The sequence below is a fragment of the Lonchura striata genome, chromosome 3 (genome assembly GCF_046129695.1).
Source record: "Lonchura striata isolate bLonStr1 chromosome 3, bLonStr1.mat, whole genome shotgun sequence".
In the NCBI taxonomy this organism is placed as follows: Eukaryota; Metazoa; Chordata; class Aves; order Passeriformes; family Estrildidae; genus Lonchura; species Lonchura striata.
The window spans coordinates 966,037-986,554 of record NC_134605.1 but is presented as its reverse complement, the minus strand read 5'-3'; the positions used below and the strand labels follow the sequence as shown (position 1 = coordinate 986,554).

Sequence of the window (20,518 nt, the reverse complement as noted above, 5' to 3'; positions counted from 1 at the left end):
AGTTCATTGTCCTATTCCAGCTCCAGCCCAGGCAGTCCCATCCTGCTTGTTTTTCTCTCTCTAGCCCATGGTGTTTCTCCTCTTGGGCTGAGATTTGGATCATTTGTTCTTGGTGCCCAGCTGGAGCAGGAATTGTTTTGTCTCCCTGCTCTGTGCAGAGAGCTCAGCATCCCATAATACACAGCCCAAAGCAGCACAGAATCTCAAAAACAGAAAAGCTAAAACCTGAGGCATCACTAGGTTGCTCCTAGTATGTTTTCAGCAGTGATTTTGGGATGCACTCACCCTGGGAGCTGAGCTTTCACAAGTCCCCCATTCCCCCAGGTGATTATGGAGAGAGGAAATGCAGCACCAGCGCCCCAGATCACCCAAATCACATAATTTCTAATTATTTGTCATGACAGAAACCTATATTGGAGGTGTCAGAGAGGACTCTTGATACCAATTTCAGCATTTGTTGATGTTATAAAGTGGCAGGGTAATTATTTTCTGTATGAATAATTACCAAATTGAAGATTTTTTTTTTAAACAAAACAATCCTCACGCAGATACTGGCACAGGCTGACCATTGCAAAAGATCTCTGTTTGTCAGTAAGCTTTTGCAACCACTAACCACTATCCCTGTTGTTTGTGGTGACATTGTGAAACCAGACAGTAAATGTTGTGTGGGCCAGAAAAAGAACCAGCTGTTAAACTGAATGCCAGTTTTACCTTAACAGGAGAATTATTTCAACCCATTTTTTTCCTAAATTTTAATCAATTTTAAAGGGGGAGGGATAGAGTGCTTACAGCTCAATGGGAGGAATTTTTCTGTTTTCAAACCTACCTTCTTTGCAATAGCAGGGTCCAGCCCATGGAGGAAAAGGAATATTGTAAATTCTGAGAGGCATTTTAAATACAAAAAGATCACTTCATCGTCATCATCCTCATCCCCATTGTGCTGGAATATAATGATGTGGGAAATGCTGAGATATAGTTGCATAACTCTGAAAGCTGGCATGTATTCCTTCAAAGGGAACAAGAAAGAATAATTCCTCTGAAAAGAGTACTCAGAGTTGATAATGCCATATTTTGTTACAGAAGCAAATTTTCTCTTTTTTTATTTCTACTCTAGAATGTAAGTAATCAGAAGGTATTTCAGATTAGAGTTTGTTAGACTGGAACAGTATTTTTGGGCAGTTGTCCATTTTCACTGGCACAACAGTAACAAGCATTCCAATAATTAACTGGTTAATGAGTGTTCAGAGCCCAAGGAAAGGGAGAAGAAAAAATCTAATTTCTCAAAATTCTGGTAATTGACAAATCTCTTCTCCCTTTTTAGGTACAAGGAGAATTTTGCTTCCTCTTAATTATTCCGTGTGGAACTGCAAGGGTGTTCTTTAGAAGGCTGGGTTTTTAACATTTTCTTACAAAATTTCTCTTTTTTTCACATTTTTGAGGACAAATTTCTTAAAGTATGCATCTTGGACACCGAGTATTTAGTGCCCACTTGAAAACTTGCTTCTGCTTTTTGTTAAGTTCCTTCTATGTGTCTGACAAGGAAAATAAAAAGGACTTGAAATTCTTTCCTGACCTGTCAGCTGGGAAGGCACTCAGCAGCATTAAAGCATTATGGGATGGCTTTGTGTTCAATAGGAGGACACAACTAGAAGTGTCCATGGAGCCTACATATAAAAGCTTTGCAATAATTTGGGTGTTTTATGTTAGATTATCTGTCATGCCAAAATCTTCTAGTCTTACCTTGTGTTTTGGGTTTGTGCAGCAAGATTTTGGTAATGGGGGGAAGATTTTATTTTATTTCTCATTATCTTTTTTTGGTATTAAATTAAACTTTTCCCCAAATCAAGTCTGTTTTGCCCATGATGGCAGACAGTCAGTGATCCCTCCCTGCTCTTATCTCACCTCACAGCCTTTAATTCTAGTTTTTCTCTGCTGTCCTGCAGAGAAGAGAGCAGCTTTGGGGGCTCCTGGTGTCCAGCCAGGGCCACCCCAGCCTTGCTTTGGGGCAGGTGTCCCTTCCCTCCTGCCACTTTGGGTGTTGGGTTTTGTTTCAGTCCAGCCATGACAGCATTTTGAGAAGCTCACTCAACATGATGACTTCACATTAGTGAGAGATTCTAATCTAGCATCTATTGGCCCTGGGGAATGCAAGTTTTGTTTCACGTAAGTAAAAAACAAGAAAACATAAAATTACATCATACAATCTCCTTTTACTTTAGTCCACATAGTAAAAGAGAGGCTGCCCTCATCTATATTTATACCAAAAATGGTTCTCATGCTCAACAGACCACCATGCTCCTAATCCTGCAATTTTTTCCAAACCTCATTCTCACCTAAGATCAAGGGATATTCTTTTTATTAGGTGTGTGGTGTGTGTTGTGAGCTTTTTTGGTTTGTTTTTGCTGGTTTGTTTTTGTGGGTTTTTTTGACACAACTATGGGATTTACTAAGTCAGCAAGACTTTTTGTACATTTGGGGATCAGTGGAAAGAAAATGCTATTTCCACTTGGTGCTATTTCAGTGGATTAGGCAGTTCTTCAAACATAAATATTAGCTTGAGTGATAACACCTCAAGGTCTCCCAGTTTCCTTGGTGTTACCTGAGATCCTTGCACATATTTTTCATTGTAGCACTCTTGATATAAAGGTCTGATACTCTATGTGGTAAAAATTCTGCAATTATTGTCTAAATTGATTCATTATCTAAATGGCACTCATGGGAGCCAAATGATGATACTGCTTAAAAAAAAAAGATTAAATATAGTACCATACTAGCAGTGGTTCTAAAGGCTGCTGCATTGTGTGAGCTCCTCTGCTCAGTCCAGCTTTCAGGTTTAGCAGAAGAAGTGAAAGTTATTGGTCTGGTGGCCCATTTATGCAGCAAATCACTCAGGGGAGTCTGCTGGTTGCTGTGTCCAGGAAAATTCCCTATGCTCCCTTGAAACACAACATATCCTCCACGAGGAACATTCAGAGGGATTGTTCAAATAAACTTAGCAAGCCTTTAACAACATACACAATGCATCAACATGTTCTGTATGCTTCATAGCTGTTGTTTTGTCAATTCTAATTGATATATTCTGTTGGCTTTGGTTTTTTTTTTTCATTTAGAAAGACATCATTTGTTTTGACACTACAACTAATGGCTGCAAATACTGTTTTCAAAACTGTTTATTGACTATATTGACACATCTCAATGTACAGAGTTTAAAAAATTTGGCCCAAAGGTATAATTCTCATATCTAAACCACATGTTTAAGTAGTGGATTCAGTTTTGAATGTGTCAAGGTAATAACCATACAGTAAAAATAGATAATAATGTGTATATTAGAAGAATCAAACATAAAGTTATTTGCTTTAGTGAGAGCAATTTAAAGAATTGTTGTTTTCTCTCTGTATTTGATATGTATGTGTATATTATGTTACTTACCCTATTCTTTCCCATGCATTGTCCATTTTAATTGCAATTTAAAACTACAGCTTACGTGTAACAAAATGCCATCAGTGCTAGGTTCTTCCAGCACTTAGATTCCAAAATTCTTGCCATTTCAATGGTGATGGAGGGTAAAAAATTGGCTCATGCAGTTCCTTTCCTTCTCTTGCTAGTGCTAAGGCTCCATATATCACAAGATGTCCTTCTGCCTGACTGAGATGTTTCTGTGGTCTTTGAAGACCAACTTACATATTAGAGGTAAGCTGTTATCATCAAAGCTTGTTGATGGATATTAAACTAATATAGACTTCTGAATACCCAAATAAAGTGGTTTTTTATACTTAAGAGAAAGAAAATTAGGGGCAATACAGTGTTTGAATGTGGTCAGCTTCTTTGCTTTCCTTCTCATGGAACTGGAGCATCCTTTCAAGTAAAAAATATTATGTTTGATTGGATGTATTTCCCTTCTTGGGAAGCTGTGGACTACTTGACTGTGAGCTTCAGTTAATGACTAGTTTAGGTAAATTATCCACAGTCAAGTGAACTGCAGAGGCACTGGTATTCAATGTTAAAATAAAAGATAACTGCCTGTTCTGGGTATTTTACATGATTACTTGAAATTTCATACTTAAAAGGATACATTTGTCTTATTAATTGATTGATCCAAAAGACATATGAGTAAATCCTAGCCATGTATACATTACCTTCATTCATCTTGTCTTGCTAGTCCTAAAATATAACTCTAAAAAAACCCACCAGTTTATAAGTGGATCATACCAAAAGATTATTTATGACACATCAATCCAATTGTACCGTACAATAATTTTATAGAAATATTATTTTGAATAATCAATTGATATTCAGCTGAATGTTACTATTCAAGTATTGACTCAGTGTGCTTTGACATCCCATCTTTATGTGAGAACTGTTCTATAACATCAAAAACTCAAAAGCTGTATTTCATAGAAAAATCTGATGGCTTAAGTAAAAACACAGTTGTGATTTATTGTAATTAAAGCTCTGCTGTGGAATGCTGTGCCTATTTTCCACTTTTGACCTTCTTGCTTCCATGTATTCACTGCCTAGGTACCTCATTCAAAAATTCTGAGGCAGAAGGGAGGATGATGTCCTGGTTTAAAACCTGCCTGCCTTCCTACTTTTTTTTTTTTTTTTTTTCCATGTAAGGAATTTCTCCCCTTGGAAAATGCCTGTCTGACTTTAGGAGGACATGGATGCAGTGAAAAATGAATTATTTTAAAACAATTCAAGATAATGCTGTACTTAGATGTGCCCAGTGGAGCTTGCCATGGCACCCCTGAGTGTTAACCCACATCAGGAACTGACTGCTGGGGTTGCAGCCCCTTGGCAGCTGAAATATCCAGATTTCTGTGTCACAGGAACCAGCTAGATGATAATACCTGTAGCTTGAGAATATTGGATCCTTTGAAAGAGCAGCTTTATGAGTTCATGAATCTTGGAAAAAAGCTACAAGCCGTTGTCTTTAGCTCAGCTGTGTCAGTCGTCAGAAAACATTTTTTAAGTTATTCCAAGATGCACCTTTCATCATGATGCTTTCCTTTCCTTGTGAGAGAATACAAAATATGTTAATTAGGAAGGTGATAAAAATACTTTTGCATGTCTGCAGCTGGAAGGGAATAGAAATGTATGTAAGGGAAATGACAGCTCCAAATAAATGGAAGGGCTTGTCACATCCTTCTTAATGCCTTCTCTGCTGGTTCTTGAAAGTCTCAGTGCTATCCAGGCTATATGCTGTGCTTGTATTTTAACACCAAACTTCTTTAGCAGGCAAAACCTGAGGTGCTGAACCTTGCTTTCTAAGGTGTGTTCTGTTTCTAGTGCTGCAACATAATTTAATGTATTTACATTTAATTGTACAGATGAAGACATTGGGATCCACCAGTACTGTGACAAGAAACAACCAGGTAAAAATACAAATAGCCATGACTGAAACTAAACAAAACTTCTGGATGTTCAATGTTTGACACCAACTGCTTGCTCTTCAAAATGCAGCTTCAAATTTCTTATTAGTATATACATCTGTATTTCTATGGAGTAAGGATACACAGAAAGAGAAATACTCCTCAGACTTATTTATGTAGGAATATTAAAAAAAACTTTTTAAACCACAGAAGGGGGAAAAAAAAATATACACATCAAACCAACAGTTATGTAACTAGAAACCTCATTGGGATTTTACATTCTGAATTCTTATGGGGTTTAAGATATTTTGTGTTGTGTGGAGCCCAGGTTGTGTTGTGGGATCCCAGCAGAGGGCATCTCTGCCTGCCCTCTGGAATGGCCATTGCAGGGCCAGCGATGCATTCCCTTGCTCTGATTATTCCTGTGATCCTACAAGCTGGAGTTGCCCCTTTCTACCCATCCCAGCTGTATTTCACTGGTGCAGACTGTCCTGGGTTGGTAAGAAAGTGAGTTTTCTTAAGAAGTTGAGGTTAAGCAAATCAGTGGTCAGATTTCAATATTAACACCTAGTGTTAATATTTAAGATGTCACAATAACAAATTTTCTCCAAGCAGTACCATGACATGGAAACACGAGAAGTTACAATTGTGTTTCCTAAGAGAGTCTATAGTACAAGAAAGACTCCTCTCTCCCTTAATAAACTGAGAATTAATTATCTAAAAAAGTAGTAACTCAATCAAAAATCCAAGGTTTTATCCCACTGTGTTTTGTTAAAAATTAAGTCAAGAAAGGAAAAATATTTTAGAAAGTTTTCACTCTATTTTCCTGCGTGTTCCTTTTACCATAGTGTAAGTTAATCAAGATTTTTTTCTTTATTTTTAAGCTCAAACCTACTCTACTCTATTTCTAATCACATCTCAGAGACCTCATTCAAAAGAATGTATATTTTCATACCTACACCAGCATTACACCAACATCAAACCCTAGCATGGATGGATGTGGGGCTCACCTCAGCACTGCCAGCCCACCTGGGCAGCCTTTCTGTCACTGCCAGGTTGAGATATCTGCTTTTCAGGGTGAGAGCATCGGGGCTGCCTTGATTGCTTTGGAAATTTCTCTGGTTTACCCAACTCTGCTGGTCCTCTGGCTAATATTAATATTTGCTGACAGCAGTTGGAAGGATTAATTCCCCTTTTCATCGTCTTTCCTTTATCACAGATGAAGCACAGTTATTTAGAAGACAAGCAAAAGCTAGCAGAATGTAAGGATATTTTCTGAGTTTCTTCTTACAGTAAGATCAAATGGCAAATTTGGATTGGTTATGTCCCTGGAAGAGCATTAAAATAACCTCAGACTGCTTCCAATAACCTCAGACTGCTTCCAGTGTAACTTTCTGCACATGTCATCTAAGACTGATGATCACAGGACTACACAGCACAAAACAATTGAAAATTTATAATTATTTCTTCCTGGTATATTTCCAATCTGTTTTTTTTTCCTGTCACTAAGCATGGTAGTATGTATCGCTCTTGAAGTCCATTGTCAAAAGGAATCACAAAAATAATCCAGATTTTTCCTCAAGAAGTTTACTTAGCAGATGAGCAATAAACATTTTCTCAATCATCTCTGGACTTGCAACATCAACTGGCTTAAAACTGGAAATTTTAACTAAAATACTTTCAGCCAAATAGACTAAGAATAATAACCAATAACAATTCCAGACTAATAATCAGCTACCTTCCTAGAATGGTTTTAGCTTTGAAACATTTGCACTGTCCCTGCATTACCTGGTTAAAAGCAGTTTCAAGTCATGCTATCACACAGCTGTACTGTGACAGTTAAAGATTTTTATATTAGCAGAGCTTTTCTTTAGCTCAAGTTTTACAACTCCTGCATTGCTCAGAGCATCCATTCACGTTTAAACATTATTACATAACTCTGAAAAATCTCATTGATTTTTTAGACAACTTCACAAAACCATGCCTATGCTGTTAGCTTCTCCAAATGAAAATTCCCATGGAATTGTGCCTGCATATGAAGGCAAAACGTTTTGTGGAAGGATTATCCCTTCCCATCCCTGCAAGGAGTGTTTGGAGCAGGTTTCAGCCCTGCTGGAGATGGGTGTGAAGGTGCAGCCATGTGCTAAATTCACAGCTGATGCTGTGTCAGGCACATCACTGCAGCCCTGTGCTAAATTCACACCTGATGCAGGGGATGCTGCAGGGGATGCTCAGAGGATGCTGTGCCAGGCACATCACTGCAGCCCTGTGCTAAATTCACACCTGATGCAGGGGATGCTGCAGAGGATGCTGTCAGGCACATCACTGCAGCCCTGTGCTAAACTCACAGCTGCTGCAGGGGATGCTGCAGGGGATGCTGCAGGGGATGCTGCAGAGGATGCTGTCAGGCACATCACTGCAGCCCTAGGAAGGTGGGGAGGGCTCCAGGCAGGGCAGAGCCTCACAGGTTGGCATCACTTGTGACAGGCAGCAGGAGCTCAGGCTGCTGCACTTGTCCCTGGGAATGCAGGGGTGCCCCTGGCACAAAGCCTGCACAGCACATTTTGCAAAGAGGAGCACTGGGGAACTTTGTTCACAGCTGTTGATTTGTACAGATAGTTTGGTATCTGTACAGGCAATTTCCCATTTTGCATAGGTGGATAAATATTGCTGTATTTATGAAAGCACCCATTGAAAATGTGATCTTACATGCCTAATTAATATTATCATAATAGTTCCACCAATGCTGGCTTCAGTCCAATGTAACACAAAGAGAAGTTGTATGCTGGTGTCCTCTTTTGTTGATGTATGAAATCCTTCATTTTTTCACTGTATAGCACTTCTATTGTACGCTGCTTTTTGCAGGGAGGTTTAAGCACAACTGCAAAGTCATTCAGTCTGGAAGCTGGCGTGCAAACTGACAGCTTGGAGCTCAAAACTTTTCATCAGGTTTCCTTTAAATAGGAATAGATTATAAACAATGTGTTCTAGTTCCTCATGGTTTTATTGTACACTTATGAACAGAAAACTGCTCACTTTTAAATGAAGAAATTTCACAAGTTATTAGAGCCTGATTCTCAGCCATGAAAAAAGCCAATTACTGGCAACTCCAGAGGAAGCTTTGCCTCCTGGTTGCTAGAATTAATGTATTAGGCCAGAATTTTCACAATAGTGTGCTGAAGATTAATAAATTTGTTAAAGAACTTCAGCAGTTATGTAGTTTTTTCTTTGTTTGACTTGGCAGATTCTTCAGACCAAATTTTCAAGAACATCCTATAAATAACTAGACTCCATAAGTTATGGCATTCACATTTGCCTGTTGTTAATATTTCTGTATCTGCATATATTCATGCATATGTATTTTGCAGACATGTTAGTGCCTGCTTTTTGAAATTAGGCAATGAAATATTAGTTCAGAAGAATAAAATCTGTTTAGGATGTTTGAAACTGAGTTAATGTACTGAACAGCAGATACTTTTTCACTGCAAGTGCCTAGCAGCTGGGTAAGTTTTGCACACAATCGCCGTGGGGAAATCATGGTCATTGTGGATAGAACATACCAACTGTTCCTATGATTGAGCCTTCCAAAAACAGATCCTTTGACAATAGAAACCACGACCATTTCCTTCCAGCTGTAGGTAAGTTTTACATGCAAGGCATTTCCTAGAAATCTCGGATTTGTGTTTACACAACAAAAGGAAGTTCAACTCACAGAACTTTTTAAAACGCCATAATAAACGTATGTTTGCACAGACATGCATATATATATATATGTATACAGACACTTACATATGCACATTTCTCTAGCATGTTTATTTTTTTCCCTGACTTTCATTTGACAGCTCGAGATTACCCCTGGATCCTGAAAAGCAAGCGAGCAGACAAACTGCGAGATGCACTCAAGGAGGTGGAGGTATGCTTCACAAAGGTTCAAGCACAGCAACATCTCATCTGCTTTTCAACCCTCTTTCAACAGCTTTAATTTTCATAAAGACCCAGCTCTCCCAGTGATGATAAATGTGCTTTTGTCTGGTGGGCTCTTCTGAAACAGCTGCATCTTTGTGTGGCATTTCCCATCTGTAAACGGGAAAATCAGAACTCTGTTAACTGATAGTGACACTGTGTGCTGCCAACTCCACCCTTTGTTTTCTCTTGTGCTCTAGGACTTAATGCAGAACAGTCCATGTGTGCTGAGCAAATGGAAGAACAAACATACCTGTCAGGTACAGTGTCATCAAAAGGTCTTGCAGTGTTCAGCTGGTGGTGCTGAACAGCCATTCAGGGATGGGAGCAGTAGTGTGAAAATGTTGAGACAGAAAATCACTGGGTTTTTTTTTTAATATGTGGGCCCTTGTTAAGTAAATTGGATTTATTTAAATTTCTACCCTGAAAAACATGCTTCAAATAAAAAGGGTTTATCAACACAAAGAAATTACATTAAAAGGCCCTGATTCTGTGAGATGATGATGGTGATGATGATCACTATTATTATTGTTAATTATTGTTATTATTACTGTTATTGTTTGGGGAAATTGAAAACATCCTGTACCTCAAAATAGCAGGCTGAGGGAGCAGCTATGCATTAAAATATATAGCCAGGGCTGGAATCTGCATTATATTATTTTTGTGTCTTAATTATCTGTTTACCTGTCACAAATCTTTTTACTTTATGCTTGTGTAATATGGAAGGGAAGTTATGACTCTGAACCAACAAGATCATTAATCAAGTTATGGAATAAAAGAGACTGTGACATGTGGCACACATATAGTTGTGTCTCTGACTGTATGAGTTCCACATTTTGTGCACAAGGAACCTTTTTCACATCCTCACTAAGAACAGCAGGGCAGGGAGGAGAGCTGGACATGAAGTGCTCCATAATCATGAAAATAATCTTCTGAAAAACATATGTAGTGAATTCTAGATGTTTATACAAACTTTATGAGGAAATGCATCACATTTGAACCTGCTTTGGTATGGGGAATACTTGTCAATATTACTGTTTCAAAAAAGGAACTTTCTCTTCTAACTTTTATGCTTTTTCAGACTCATATTTTTTTCTTCTTATTCAAGTAGTTCCAAATGTGTGTCAGCAGAATGATTGTTAAATTTCCAAACACTGTACAGCTAAAATTCCAGAAATGCCTTTAAGAATAGCAAAATTTTTAAATGCTTGACATGCCAAATGGTGTGTAGTCTTTTAATATCAATAATAAAAATATGATTGTCTAAGCTACATTTGCCTATCAGATCTTACTACTAGTAAATGTATATCATTTATCATATACATATTACATAATATACATCTGTGAATGTTAATCTTCTAGAGCTGATTTAAATATTAATTGCTAATTTGAGGGAATAATTTTTTCCTGTTATTATTGTTCTGATGAGGAAAGGAATTTGGTTAAGAAACACCAAGTCAATTAGCTGTGAGTACATTAATTTGCATCCCAGTTTGCTGTCTCTTCATGTGCTTTCCTTGTCCATTCTCCCTTTACCATGTTCCTTCCCCTCCCATTCACCAGCATCCAGCTGCAGTGAGTACAGTGCATACTTTGGAAAAGTTAACTTCTTGCCAGGATGTGTTGTCCTGCCTACACAATATAACACCTTTGGCTCACCATCATTTCTTACAAAATTCTTCTTTATTTTTTGACGTCACATCCTCTTAAGTTGTTTCAGACTTACATCAATATGAATGAGACAGATGCAATTTAACTTATTTCTTCTACAAGATGGGAAAGAAAAGAGATGGGTGTTTTGATCTTAGTGTATTAGGTATTGAACCATGCAAAGGGGTAGTTTAATAAATTGAGTGTTTGGGGTTTTTTTCAGATGGTTTCTAAGGCCAGAGTATAAGTGATGGTATTGGTTATAACATAACCTATATCCAGAGTGAAAGTTAGAGATAAAAATAGCCAGAGTGAAAGTTATAGATAAAAATCATAGTAATTTCTCTGTCCTTAAATTCTGCTCTCGCTTTCTCAATCACAAAACAAAATGTTTTTGTTTAATAGTGACTGATTATTGAAATCTCCAACAAGGGTTAGAGTGTTTTGCCAAAACAATTGTGCTATTCCACTTTCTGTCTTCCTGAAAATAAAAGACCTCCAACAAATGAAAATAGAGAAAAATTAATCATTTGGAAGAGTCTAGAACAGAAAAGCTGTCTTCTATCAATTTTGATGTCAGATGGTTTGTTTTTCTGCTGCTCATCTGTCTTTGAGCTTTTGGCTGCAATAATTGAACTGTCCCTCCTTGATGCAAACATTCTGAAGCTTCTGGAGAAAATGTTGTATATTTATTTTTTAGTTCTAAGTAGAATACTAATTAACTGTTTCAGCAGAGAGTGCTTACCATGCAATGCTGTCATCTGTGGCATAACACTGCTGTATTCACAGCCTTTTTTGGATGAATACCAGAGCTAGTGGGAAGAGTCCATATTTGCATTAACTTTGGCGAGTTAAAGCAATGTGTCAGACAAACAGCATGAAGAACATGTAGAAAATTACCCTGATTTTCATAATTTCAATATCTGGGGCTGAATTTGAGCATATGGTTTTAATTATAGTATCTGTTTTTCCTTTGGTTTTAGTAGCAATAAATAAATAAATAAACTTTATAGAAATTAAAATATTCAATCAACAGCCACATTTTCCCATGTTTTATTAAATGTTATTTATATTTGAATCTGCTATACGTGTAGCAGAACCAGTAGTTCCCTTTGTGTTATAATAACAAAATGCCATCCAAAATCTCAGTGGCTGCTGTAACTTGAGCAAGCCAAGTGGAATGAAAACTGAAAGGTGCTGCAATGAAAACAAGGCTATGCTTTAAAAGAGTAGTGTGATTTCCCTCAGATTTTGTGCAGAACAAGCATGGGCTGCTGCCAGTGTGCCTTCTGTAGCCTAAATATACAAAATACCACTATTCCTAATGCCTCACTCTTCCTCCAGCACTTCCATCTTAGAAGTGGCCCACAGGCAAAACTTGGGGGCTGTAATTTTAAATGTGCATCTGCTAAAAATAAGTGTGCTGTCATGTTAACTGTTCATGTGCAAATGGCCAATTAGACTTCATGCATATGCCCCAGTGAGAAATCCAATTGTTTTGCCTGCAGATTGTCTTGTCCATTGCATGAGTGTTTCTCAAAGTTGACTTTTCTATATGAGTTTGCCTAGAATAATGCTGGCCTGGTTTTCTACCTTAGTTAGTGTTTAATTTTATGCATCAAAATTTATCCCATTACTTTTTTTTTTCTTTTTGTGCACAATCAGCGCATTAAAAATTTCGTATTTGCTTCCTTGTCCATTGCCAAAAAAACTCCAATGACCTTTATTTTTACAGTCCTAAGTATGCATTCCATCACTTCTTAGAGCTTCTGAAATAGGTGATGTGCCAGTTCATGTAAACATAACCTAGGCAGTGCAGGGATTTTTGTCAAGGAGCTTGCTCTCATATTTAAAAGAGCTTAGTTGTGTCCTGAGGTCTTCTCTTTAGCTCTGTTCCAATATGATCTGAACCCACACCATTTCTGTGTGCTACTTCTGATCCCCAACTTTGATGACCTGTGTTGAGTTGCTGAAATAATCCTGTAATCTTCAGTTAGCTGATGTCAAAGAAAAATAAATAGACCATAAAAGAAGGATGACAGGAAAAAGACAAGAAGTCTTTACAATAAGATGCCACTGTACTCCTCAGCTTTCCCTGCCAAGGAGTAATAACCTAAGGAATTAATTTTATCAGTATTGTGGAGTTTACTCAACTCAGATCTGGCTGCTTCTTGTCTTTGTCTCCTTCTCTAATTCTTTGGAATGCTTTTAAGTTTTGCCACAAAGTCATGAAATCTTCCTATGAAATGATGCCATTGCTTAAGGTTTGGTTTTACAATATAAAGCAGTAAAAATAAATGAGATCTAGCTGAAACATTTGATTTCCAAATTTTTTTTAGTTTTATATTTGCATTTTGTGTTGAATTAAGCTCATGCCAACATTGTTATACAGTTTGTTGTATAAAAGCCAAGCACTAGCTATGAATCATATCTGTTACCTGCTAATGAATAAGATTTATGTATACTTTGCTAAATTGTCTTGATTCCATTTAGTTGTATTTGTGCTGCAATTTACATATATGTATAAATAGCTTTTCTGTTGCTGTCGTCAACATACTTAGAACTGGATTCTGAATTGAGCTCCACAGCAAGATTTTCTTGCTTGTTTTATCAGCTCCAATGCCCATTAGCAAAGTGATTTAGCAAGACACGTGGTGACATGGCACATTTGATATAAAAACCAAGACATTCTGTCTAGAATCCATGAGAAGCCAGCACCCATCCCCAATTACTAAGAGGAACACTGCCCTCATATTAAATTCTTTTGATCACAGCCATTAATGTGTTGTGTGGTTTTAGATAGTTGGAGCTAGAAGTACAAATGCATTGATTATTGTGAAACAGTAACGTGTAACAACAATAACTCCATCTGTAATAAGGCAATGCAACACAGTAATTATGGTGGGGTGGCTAAGAAAGCAATCTGGAATGAAGAGGTGGGGAAAAACCCTGGGAACCTGCTTGAACAAGAAGTGCTTTGCAATTCTCTTCTCCTTTTGCATATTCCTTTGTCAGTTGGGCTCTCTAAGGGAAAACGGTTTGCAGCAATATTTTTTACAGGCATATTTTCCTTCTCTTCCAATTTTAATCAGATAGAAGCAAATCCTGGCTTTGCTCCACAGGTATCTTTTTAGGTAGAAGAGCTGATAAGCAGCTGAGCTGCATGAATGAGGAGTCAAGAGCTCAGGCTTCTGAGGATAAAGGGATCTACTTAAATAGATGCTTAAGTTGTACTAAAGTCCATAAGTCATGAACCTGTACTTAAGTCCTATGCTTAATAAAAACTATCTCAAATACATATTAGAGCACTTTGCTGTTGGGGAAGGGAAGGGCTAAGTCCTCCCCTGAGTATCCTCTGCTGCTTATGCCTTTCTTGCTCAGTGGAGAGCAATTTTTGGCATACAAAAGACATAATCCTTTCTATAAAAGTTTTCACATTCAATTCCTCTGTAAAAGAGAAATTAAGTGGCCCCTCCTTCCCAGTATGTAGAATTACCAGGTGCCCAAACATTTTACTCAAACTACATTCAAATACAAATTTCTTTGCCTTATTCTTCCAATAGGTATGAAGTCATGCTTTCATGTTTTGTTTAGGAACACCTTGTGACTGTTTAAGCTCTGGAGATAGCTCTTCTGATTTTACATTTTCCATCACAGTACTTCAATCTGAAAAATTTATGATGTGTTTCATCATTGTGAATTTCTTTCCCTAGTTTAATATCTGTTAGATGGAATGATGTAGTGCCTCGTGTAAATAATGCCTCTTACATTGGCTTTTATTCCTTAGCATTTATGGGCTGTTCCCTTTGGAGTTGGATCACTGTGTATCCATGTTCAAGCCAAGTGTGCAATCTTTCCTATTTGCTTTATGTTTATTTGTGGTTCTGACTGGACTGCTCCCACCCACCAAAATATAAGCTTAACTAGGCAAGCTTAAATGTTACAGCACCTAAATCTTATTATCATGGAGCAGACTTTGCACAGGCTACACAGAGTGTAACAAATTGAAACAGTGGTTGCAATTTGAGCACGTAAATATTTTCTCTTTTGTGGAATATTTTTGATGGAAGATAGCACAGAATAATGGAATCATTTAGGGTTGAGAAGACCCGTAAGAGTGGGTCCAGCTGTTAACCTAATGCTCCAAAGTTCATCACTAAAACCTGCTCTTAAGTTCTACATCTTCACATCTTTAATACCTCTAGGGGAGGTGACTCCACCACTGCTCTGTTTTCTTTAAGTGTCTGCTTGTACTTCATGGTAAACTCAAAGGACTAATTTTTAAGAAACCTTTGTTCTAATCCAAAGCATTTTTAACAGGAGATGGATGAAATACTAACCTTGCATGGCAACATAGTGTGAAAAGTCTCTGATTAACCTTTTAAATTTAGACTCTGAAAGTTCCTAGAAGAATGAACTTAAACCTATGGACCAACTACACTAAGTTATTATAACAAAAATTCGTGAAAATACAATTTAAGGTTTCCCAAATATCTCAGTAATGAGAAAGAATGTTTAGCTGTAAAATGAAAGGAGAAGGGAACCACAATGGGAGAAGCAATAGGAATAATGGAAATTATACTGCATTTTTCTACTCTCTGTGATTCTGTCATGCCATAGTGATAGCACAGAGATCTGTACAGTACTGAAAATCCATAACATGGGTTTAATGGCTAACTAGTTTCATAGATGTAAAGCATACCCATTAGCACAACATTTCATATTTATATAAATGTCTTGTCATGAAACACTGGAGAGGTTCTCATTGATTTCTATTCTAGCTCTGTAACAGGTGTGATTTATGCCATTACCAGAAAATGAATACATAGGCATAAAGTGAATTTGCACCCTGGCTGCACCATCCCTCTTGCTGGCACATAATAATGAAAGATTGAGAGTTTTTACTCTCCTCTGTCAGGCTGAATCCACTCAGTTATTTAGAACTGAGATTTCCAGAGTGTTTATGGCATTGCACTTCATTGTTGCTTACATCAGAGTTTGGTAGCTCCTGGGTTTCAGCCCTCACTTTTTCCAGCAGATTTTTTGGACAGTTACAGCCAACTGTAGTCCAAACTCGCTGGACTTTATGTTACCAAGTTGGAAATAAATTGTGATTTTATCTAATCTAACTTCAACATAAGGACAAATTGAGGTTTTGAAAGATTCTAATAAAAGCTGCATGAGTGTAAGCGTGTCTAACATTTTTACTAGGACAAAACCTTAAAGGACATCTGTCATGACAGGGAATATTGAAACATTTTCTCTCTATATATATATCTATCAAATAAATGTATGGTTAGACTTTGGTAGGATGGGAATTGATCATTTGTTCTTAGAAATTCATTTCACATCACAGGGTTTTTATTTTATTTGTTTCTACTTCACACATCACTAGAATTTATTTTTAAACGTGTTGGTTAAAGGTGCTAGGGCAGGAAATTAATTTGTTTAAATACATTTTTTCTGTTCTTTGGAGAGCACAGAGGTATAGTAATGTAGCAAAATATGTATAAATGAGAGTTTCCATAACTAAATTATTGGCAGCAGAGCCTTGCATGAGGGACATGCCCAATTAGATCACTCCATTCCTGGCCCCCAATGCTTTTTATTTATTATACAATCCAGTGAATATCACTGCAAGAAAATTCTAAAGATTATATCACAACCATGTTTGTTTCACAGCTCCAGCACAGAACAAACAGGGAACTTTCTCTGCCAAATTCTCCTACAAGAACAAGTGTTTCTTTAGTAGTTAAGTTTTTTAAAAGCACAGGGATTTATTTAAAAATCTACTGTTGGTAGACTTGTCTGCAAAGGTCTTTCCACAGAGAATTCCTTTATGGGCTTTATTTTCTGAATTCCTCTGCTGTAGTAGTTGCATTCAGAAAATGACTAATGGTTTAATTATGTAAAAAATAAATGTTTTTCATAACTCCTCCCACTGAGCATGCTCTCTGTCATAGAAGATATTACATAAGAAGGAGCTGATAAATGCTATGACTTAGTCTTCAAGATTATATGTATCATTTAATTTAAATTAATTATCCATGAATATTCAATTAACTGTGAAATAACCCTGTCCAATAGTTTAAAATCTTTCTTCCTAAGAGAGACATCTAAAATATTATGTCAGCAAGTGAATTAATTTATTGGGAGCTCACAGCTATCTCTGTGGTAGGGCACAATTATTTATTCAAACAATAAATGACTGATCAGAAATAACAAGCACAGCAAAAAGGTGCTGGTTTTAATCTGTGATAATAACATAGAATTATATTAAACCCTACTTTATATATATTTTACATGCAGGCTATGCTGTTAATTTATACAGAAAATATCAGGTCTATGGATGATAGAGTGATCAGTGTAATTCCTGCCCTCTTTCAAAACAGATTTTTGATCCGTTTTTAACAGACTAATTCAGTGCATTTTATATATCATTTGGGGAGGTAGCTATTTCTTCAAGTGTTCAGCAATTGCAGTTGTTGTACCATTATAATTCAGTGTTGTGTTACATCTCTCTGTTTCCTTGAAAAAGCTTTCAAAGCCACCACAAGATATCTCCACATCAATGATAATTAATTTTTTGTAATTTTGAAAATTCGATTACCGCGTAATGGACGGCTGCTAATATGTACCTTGAAACGTTTTATTGATGATTTTCGCTGTCTTGTTTTCTCACTCTTTGGCTCCAGCTCCTCTTTCACTCAGGTATTTTGGTGTCCCTAAGCCTTTCTGGGCCACAGCTGGAGAAGGTGGTGATTGACAGGACCCTGGTGGGGAAGCTCATCTCCGACACCATCAGCGATGGTAATTACACCCATGTGCAAATCAATTGCCTGCATTAACAATAGAGCAGAGAACCACTGTGTCAACAGGTAGACTAATTATTGCCACTGGGGACTTGCAAACACAACAAGTAATTGCATGTAATGCTATAGTTACAACCCTCAGGACGAAGAGCACTTTGAGAACAATATTTAACATCAAAGTTTTCAGGCTTGTCGAATGCGGCGCGGGTTTCTAAAATCCCGTTTTTACAGCGAGCGTGCCATTGGAGCTTGCCATATTTATTTCACAAGTGGGGGAATGGGACGGGCCCAAACGCCAGCCAATTGAATAATTGCATGGGGTAGTTATTATTGTTAAAGTTGTTATTAAAAAAGGCTGGATAACATTAGCTATGTGGAGGTGTTCTGATTTAGTCTCTTGAAACTCAGAATCTCCCTACTGTTGTTAACTAGTGACTGCTAAAAATTAAGTTTTCATTTAATGCAGGAGAAAACTTACAAAAATGTCCCTGTTTTCCACAGCTTTATTTATGACTCATAACATTGAGAAATCAACTTGTATTTTGGTGTGAGCCATATTACATGTGCACTACCTTCCAAATTCTGTAAGAGTAGACCCACATTACATCCTTCTACTAAGAATATGTGCTTAGTTCAGGTTTGATCTTTAATGATTTCATTTTCTCTCTACCCAGGCATCTCTTGAATATTGGCCTAGGTTTTAAGAAACATCAATGCACACTGATCTTTTCTTATCAATATATTGTAGTTTAGTCTTGAAAATTGATATTAATATAACTATGTTTGTATAATCTTTATTTATCAAAAAAATTAACCTAGACCTCATTTTTTATGAGCTAATTATACAGAGAAAATAGAATACATTTACTATCACTTGCCTTCTTTTTTTCACTCTTCACCTTAATTACTAGACTGCTAATTCCATCTGTGATTTTTTGCACTCTGCTTCTAGGGGGAGGATTTCCTACTTTCAGGTCACAAAAAGTAGGAAAGCATAGAATCTAAGGCTATTCCTAAACTAAAGTAGTTTGTGGAAATTATTTGGAATACTTCCATCTTTAAAAAAACAATAAAAAATAAAGAATGTTGGTCATGCCTTACTTTGGCATAGTATGTCATAGAAATATTTGTTTAGAAAATGCTGCTAGCTAACTAAAACAACAATAAAGCAAGAAATACATTTTACTACATTTGGACAACTGTATTTATTATATAAATAACATGTTATAATGTTTTGTCCTTGTTTTCACATATTCAGGATTTTCTTAAACCTCCATGTTTGCTAACAGCCAAGTCTGTGAAACAAAACTGACTCTGTTCAGTAAAAGCAAACCACTGAATAACTTTCATTGCAATGCAGTTTTTATTTTCATGAACAATAAAAGATGCTTTTGTTACTCACACAAATAGTGCTCAAAATACAAATTTTTATACTGAACTATCCTTACATGAGAAACATGAGATAATGTTGTCCTAGAGGAAATTAATTTTAGTTCAATGAAACAGCACATCTTTCCAAATCTGGCTTCAAATTATGGTTGTGATTATAAAGCTGGCCAAGAAAATTCTACATTTAGCACAAGAACTCTATATAAAAATAATAGTTCTTACTTCAACAATTGTGTATATGTAGAAATGAATAAGGCTACAACCTGCCAGAATTACTTATGAAATGTTGTCATTTTCATTTGAAGTAGCATGTCCTCTTAACATTTGGAATAAAGGTCAGATTGTGTGCACAAAATGAAGAATTACTACTGCTTTTAAAATCCTCCTGTATCTAAGAAAGTGCTCCTGATTCTTATTACTTACAGCCAAAATTTCATCAGCATTGGAGGTATGCTGCAGCTCATCTTTAATGCAAACTGTGTCTGTGAGGACATCAAAATATTTTAACTGTGTGCATACATATTGAGGATACCATATTCAGTGGTTTTCAATTTTCATGTGTTTGCAGGATCTCAGTTATGGCTTCTGAATCACCTTATCAAAATGCTTTATCACCCTTTTTTTTTGTTTGTTTTTCCAAAAAAGCTAGTGTTAACGTTACATTTCAAAGGCAATTATTTGGCTCTTAACTTTATCCTTTAGCATTTGCATACCAGATACTTCAGAGTTGTGCCAGGACATGACTGTTGGAAAATGCAAGTGGTTATAAATCAGACTAAAGGAAAGCAAAGTTGTGTAGCCAGTTTTCCATGACTATATGTAAGACTAAACTGTCAATCTATTTAAGGATATGTAAAATTTAGATTTAAGAATATGGGATATTAGGAATAAATTATTTTTTTGGGGTTTTTGGGTTTTTTTTTTTTCAGAGGTTGTTCCAGAGTTTTGTTTGCTTGTTTCTAAGTCTGGTTCCACTTCATCATTTTCCTTTTAGGAGAGGTTTCTGAGTTTACAGTCTGAGCACAGCTTCATTTTAAACCATCAGGGTTCTACTACTGAGCCCAATGATTCATTTCATACTCAGACATCTCCTCAAGTGTGGGTGCTGCTGAATAACTGTGTAACTCTTGGGGGAAATTCTCGTGGGATACAATTTGCTCAGTAATTTCCATTGATTAGTTAATCACTTTTCTATTGAACACGTTTGGTCTTGTGCCCCCTTACGGTACCAGCGTGGATTCCACTGAGCTTTTCCAGACTCTGCAGGAATCTGCTCCATCTCCATTACTTGTGTTGTTTGGGTACCCCTGTGTGAAGCTTGCTGTGAATTCA

At 36.8% G+C, this 20,518-nt stretch overlaps 1 protein-coding gene across 1 annotated transcript in view; it reads left to right on the top strand.

The window, feature by feature from the left end:
• Positions 1–20,518, top strand: part of WDPCP (WD repeat containing planar cell polarity effector) — a 148,702-nt gene that overhangs the window by 42,311 nt on the left and 85,873 nt on the right. Inside the window, exons 4-8 of the mRNA XM_021555836.2 lie at positions 3,606–3,690; positions 5,331–5,375; positions 9,215–9,285; positions 9,536–9,595; positions 17,681–17,795. Of these exons, the coding sequence (XP_021411511.2) occupies positions 3,630–3,690; positions 5,331–5,375; positions 9,215–9,285; positions 9,536–9,595; positions 17,681–17,795 (352 nt within the window). The 5' untranslated portion in view covers positions 3,606–3,629. The remainder of the gene's footprint in view (positions 1–3,605; positions 3,691–5,330; positions 5,376–9,214; positions 9,286–9,535; positions 9,596–17,680; positions 17,796–20,518) is intronic.